A 5,987-nucleotide genomic window follows, 5' to 3' on the forward strand; every position below is an offset into this window, starting at 1 on the left:
AAAAAAAAAAAAAAAAAGTTTATAGGGAGCCAGGCACCAGTGGCTCACGCCTCTAATCCTAATTACTCAGAAGACTGAGATCTGGGCTGGGAAGGTGGCTCAGTGGTAGTGCCTGCATGAGGCCCTGGGTTCGATTCCTCAGCACCACATAAGCAGAAAAAGCCGGAAGTGGCACTGTAACACTGTAACTCAAGTGGTAGAGGGCTATTCTTGAGCTAAAGAGGTGAGGGACAGCACCCAGGCCCAGAGTTCAGGCCCACGACTGACAAAAAAAAAAACAGTAAAACCCTCTGTATGGTATTTCCACAATAGTAAAAAAAAACAAAAACAAAAAACTGAGATCTGAGGATCATGGTTCAAAGCCAGCCTGAGCAGGAAAGTCCATATCCAATTAACCACCAGAAAACCTGAAGAGGTGCTGTGACTCAAATGTTAGAGTGCGTACCTTAAGCTGAAGGGCTGAGGGAAGAGTTCAAGCCCCACAACAGACCAAAAAAAAAACTTGATGGGGAAAGCCATTGATATGCTCATAGTCATATTACATTTGGAAGTTTCTAACCTGACATTGGAAGTATGACAAAGATGTCCAGCTAATAATTCAATTTCATCACGTCTTAACTCAGCCTCATTACAGTACGGCACCGAGCCCAAACTTATACTTATCAAAGATGCCCAGAAAACCAATTAGTTCTAAAACAATGAAGACCAGAGATCTGCAGAAGTGTGCAGGGACCCACTGGACCACAGAGCTAATTCAAGGAAACTTCTACAGGGATTCACTGCATTAAGATTAGCAAGTAATGCTTTGCAGAGACCTCCTAATGATCCATGAAACTCTAGAAAACAAGTTTTCCTACCCCAAGGCTAAAAATCTTTCATTTGAAACTATAGAGCTCTAAAGAATGGCTACCCACAAAGAAAGACAATATTTCCTTCTGACTTTCAGACCTCCTTGAAGTATGGAAGTGGTTCCTGAAGCGTGTCTTTGAACACTCAATAGGATGTAGTTACAGAGTGGCTATGGGGCTGGGAATGTGGCTTAGTGGTAGAGTGCTTGACTAGCATGCATGAAGCCCTGTGTTCAATTCCTTAACACCACATACACAGAAAAACATGACAGTGGTATTGTGCCTCAACTAGTAAGAGTGCTAGCTCAAGCAAAAGAAACTCAAGAGACAGTGCCCAAATCCTAAGTTCAAGCCCCAGGACTGGCCAAAAAAAAAGAGTGGTTATGACTATTGCTATGGAGAATCTTACTCTACAAATCATACATAAGCTCCTGGAATATCCAAGCAACTATGTTCTTTTACCCCTGTGAAATAAGAGAGCTAACTGTCTTGTGCTATACAAAGCTTCTCAAAGACCTGATGGCCAATATTAGGAGACTCAAAAAAAGTATAAATACAAACTATTTATAGAACCAGAGTAAGTTTTTTTCACTTTGAGACCTCATTTTCTTTCAGCTCAAAGAGAAAGGCATCAGTGAAAGATGATGCTCAGCAGATACGATGATCAAAAGCCTTCCTTCCCCAGTCTCTTAAAATACATCAGGAAGTCTGTTACACATCAGCCTAAAATAATAGGTTAGCATCCTCCCTTGAGTTAGTCAACATATTTCTACTAATAAATATTTGTTTACAAAAGGACAAAATACAAAAAAACTTTCCCTCTCAGTCACAGCCAGTTGTTCTAAAAATCATGTTCAATTATCACGTACTTCGCCCCCCCAACTTCTATTTGGTGTCAATCTCAAGCAAATTTAGGCAAATTTTTTGCTTTCTCTATCACCTGAGAGCAAACTTCTTAACCATTTGAGTTCCATGGAGACTGTCCCAAGATACTAGATTATAGCTCCCAATCTGGAAGCGACACTGCATAAGACCCATAAAAGAAACTCAAAATTCACATAGAGATTCATCCACCCCATCCATTGCTTGCCAAGTATCCAATCTGAAACCCTTCTAATTCTTTTGCTCTAAAAGCAAAAATCCATACAGCCTGCCTCAGAGCACCCAGCAGGAAAGCCTGATTCCGGATAGCCGTGGACTTGCATAACCTGAGTTGAGGAAAATAGAATGCAATATTAATGCAGAACAAACACTTGTTCCTAATACTGGACACTACAACCCTTTACACATAAAGAACAAGGAATGGCCCAAAAGATGTGCCTCTCTACAACTATATGAACAAGCACCTCTGCACCCACATTTGTATCCTATCTTCCAATTTTCCCAGAGTATGAGCGAGAATGATGCCCTACACCAGGGGTATAGCACCACATAGATTGCTCTCCACTTGCATTTGTTTTGAAAACATGGGATATAGCAAAGTTTACTCTGATCTGGTTCCAGGAGGAAGAGTGTCTAGGATATGCCATCAAAGATCTGAGTATGAGCTTAGGTTTAAGAACCCAGAACAGGGGTTGGGAAGGTGGCTCAGTGGTACAGTGCTTGCCTTGCATGCATGAGAGGTCCTGGGCTCGATTCTTCAGCACCACATAAGCAAAAAAAGCTGGAAGTGGTGCTGTGGCTCAAGTGGTAGATGCTACCCTTGACAGCTGAGGGACAGTGTCCAGGCAGAGTTCAGGCCCATGATGACCCCCCCCCAAAAAAGAACCCAGACCATGGGGGGGAAAAAAAACAGACACATCAACTGGGTCCCAAAATTCAAGCCTAAATTATGGTGACACATTTTCTCAAAGATAAGGCAATCTGCCTTGAGAATTTGACTAATGATGAATTCTGAGCAAATGGTGTTTAGACTCCTAATCTAGAAGCCCCCAAAGTTTAAAAGGAAAACAACAACAACAACAAAAAATAAACCTACAAAGTTTAAATAAAACCTCTCTTAGATTTCTTCCAAGGTCCCCCTAAGCCCAGAGTTGTGCTCTGCAAAGTCACCAAGCTTAGAAAAGACTGACACTGCCCTGGGACACCAGCTTGGCAAATAAATACTACCCACAGTGGGGGCCTTCATAAAACAAGCCTCCAACAATACACACACACACACACACACACACAAAGACTCAGGTTTCCAATTAATGGGGAGGAAAAATCAAGCCCAAAGGGGGAAAAAAAATCCCAGACTTAAGAGGGTTGGAAAACACAGAGCTGCCACGTCTAAACCCATCAAATATTGAATACCAAAGGAGTTTGGAAGGGGCCCCTCCTGCGCCCGTGAGCAAACCTATGCCAGACAGTAGTAAAAGATCCCAGCCCAAGAAACGTCCAAGGGCCCCGTTACCTTCCGCTTGGGAGTATTCATCGGGAGGGAACGCGAGGGAGGCTTTGGGGCGTCTGCCCACACCTTTTCCCTCTTCCCTTGCTCTGACCGACGTCTGGAGAGGAAGTGGAGAAGTGGAGAAATCTTCCCCGCTCCATGATCCGGCTCGTGCCCGTCACTTCCCAATTTCCGTTCGGTACCAGGCCCAGGAAATCAGAAGAAGGCACGCCCCCGGTACACTCAAGTCTCTGGCGCGTCCCCGGCCCCGTGGCTCAGCTCTCAAGTGGCCGCCGCACCCACCCAGATCCGCCTTCTCCCACTTGAATGGTGCCTGGACCGCAGGGGAAGAGGGTGGCTCTCCCCAACGCGCCCCCCAGCACCTCTGGCACCGCTCCCGCGCACTTCCCCACCCTTCCCAACCGCGCAGTGACCGACCCCGGTTAAGGGGCGTGGCTAGCAGGCTGAGTGCCCCTCCCCAAGCGCGCCCCCGCCCCAGAGCGCGCCTCCGCGTTACCTTTCACCACGTCACACTCGATGACGCGTCCACGGCGCTCGAAAAGACTGCGCAATTCTTGGCTTGTACATGCAGCCGACACATTGCCCACGAAAATCTTCCAAGTGTTCAAGGGCCTTGGGCGCGACATCTCCACCACGAGTGCGCGCCCCGGCCGCAGCTCGTGGCCATGCAAGGCCTCGATGGCGCGCAGCGCGCCTGCGTTCTCGCGCATGTGCACGAAGGCGAACTGTTTCATGACGGCGCAGCTCATAACCGTGCCGTAGGGCGCGAAGAGGGCAGCCAGCTCCTCGGGCGTTGTATCCGCTCCATCTACGTTACCTACGAATATCTTCATTTTGCCGCCGCAGCCGCCTTCCCGGAGGGCCGGGACCTCTCCTCCAGCGACAAACGAAACGACCTACCGACCGGCAGTCCTCCCCAGGAATGGCTGGCGACCGAGAACCCCGCCGCGCAGGCGCTCTGATATAGCCAATCGGAGCTTGGCTCCCGCGCGCGCAAGCAAACCAATCAGAGATGCTTAGAGAAGACACACTCAGAAACAGCCAATCCCAGAGGACCTGGAGCCCGCTCGTTAGCGGAGAGGGTGGGAGAGAGACGAGCGCGCGCGACCAACCGCCGCTGCCGGGGGAGGAGGGTGGTTGGCGTGGAGGAGCGCGCGCGGGCGGCGCCGGCGACCGAGGCCTAGTCTGCGGAGCGGCCTCTGGCCGGGGTGGGGCGGAGAATAGCCGGCCCCCAAGGAAAACTTTGTTCACCCGGAAGTCGGGACTCCTCCCCTCCTGGCAACCTGGGTTAAACCAGCCTGGTTTAGCAGCGCGAATGTCTGCAGGGCCTCGCTGGAGAAACCTGCACAAACGCTCTCAGTCTGCAATTGGGAAACATTTCCCTTGCTACGAATTTATTCCCTGGGATCACTGAGGCCCTGGCAGACCCTGCAAACGAGTGAAAAACGGGAGAGCATTTCTGCCTGATGGAATTTCCAGTCAAGAAATAAGGAGATGACTCTACTGTCTCAAGTTTCCACAAGAGAGAGTTGATAACAAAAAAACCACAACGATGATCCGTGAGGCCGAAAGTTGAGGCTTTAAAAAAGAACAAAAATAAAAGCATGCCTGTCATCCTAGCTACTCGGGAGGATGAGATCTGAGGATGGCGGTTCAAAGCCAGCCCGGGCAGGAAAGTCCGTGAGACTCTTATCTCCAATAAACCACCAGGAAGCCGGAAGCGGCGCTGTGGCTGAAGTGGTAGAGCATTTGCCTTGAGCTGCAGAGCGCAGGGACAGCGCCCAGGCCCAGAGTTCAGGCCCCACGACCAACACACACACCCCACACACACATAGAGCCTGGTGTGGGTGGCTCACGCCTGTAATCTTAGCCACTCAAGAAGCTGATAACTGAAGATCCACATTTAGCCCAGGAAGGAAGGTCCATGAGACTCTTACTTCCAGTTAACCATCAAAAAGCCGGAATGTAGCTATGGCCCAAGGGCTAGAATCCTAGCCTTGAGAAGAAAAGGCTCAGGGACAACACCCAGGTCCTGAGTTCAAGCCCTACAACTTACAAAAAAAAAACTGGCCATCAGCAGACAACAAATATGCCAGCACTTGGAATTCCAGCCTCCATGATTGTGGGAAATTGTGTTTTTCATAAATTATGTCTGTGATATGTTGTTATACACCTGAAGACACTAAAAATTTGAAATACCTCTAAGTCATCTGAGTGGAGATTATCAGTGAGGAATTGGATATGTGTCTGATTTAGGGGAGAGGTCTGAGTTAATCATATATTTTTTTTGTTTGTTTTTTGGTCAGTCATGGGGCTTGAACTCTGGGCCTGGGCCCTGTCCCTGTGCTCTTCTGCTCAAGGCGGGTGCTCTACTACTTGAGCCACAGGGCCACTTCCGGTTTTTTAGTGGTTTATTGGAGGTAAGAGTCTCACAAACTTTCCTGCCCGGGCTGGCTTTGAACTGCAATCCTCAGATCTCAGCCTCCTGAATAGCTAGGATTATAGGCTTGAGCCACCACCAGCACCCTGCTAATCATATAATTTTTTGCGGTTGTTCTGGAGTTTAAACTGAGGGCTTGAGGGGCTGGGAAGGTGGCTCAGTGGTAGAGCGCTTGCCTTGCATGCTCAAGGCCCTGGGTTCGATTCCTCAGCACCACATAAGCAAAAAGAAAAAGCTGGAAGTGGTGCTGTGGCTCAAGTGGTAGAGTGCTAGCCTTGAGCTGAAGAGCTGAGGGACAGCACCCAGG

General features: G+C 48.7%; 1 protein-coding gene across 2 annotated transcripts in view; it reads right to left on the minus strand.

The window, feature by feature from the left end:
• LOC105989192 (RNA-binding protein 14) overlaps positions 1–4,206 on the minus strand; it is a 40,108-nt gene extending 35,902 nt beyond the window's left edge. For both annotated transcript variants that reach the window (XM_013021064.1, XM_013021068.1), the window contains exon 1: positions 3,737–4,206. In XM_013021064.1, the coding sequence (XP_012876518.1) occupies positions 3,737–4,073 (337 nt within the window). In that variant the 5' untranslated portion in view covers positions 4,074–4,206. The remainder of the gene's footprint in view (positions 1–3,736) is intronic.
• Between the last annotated feature and the right edge of the window lie 1,781 nt (positions 4,207–5,987).

This window comes from Dipodomys ordii, unplaced genomic scaffold (genome assembly GCF_000151885.1).
Source record: "Dipodomys ordii isolate 6190 unplaced genomic scaffold, Dord_2.0 Scaffold54, whole genome shotgun sequence".
Lineage (NCBI taxonomy): Eukaryota > Metazoa > Chordata > Mammalia > Rodentia > Heteromyidae > Dipodomys > Dipodomys ordii.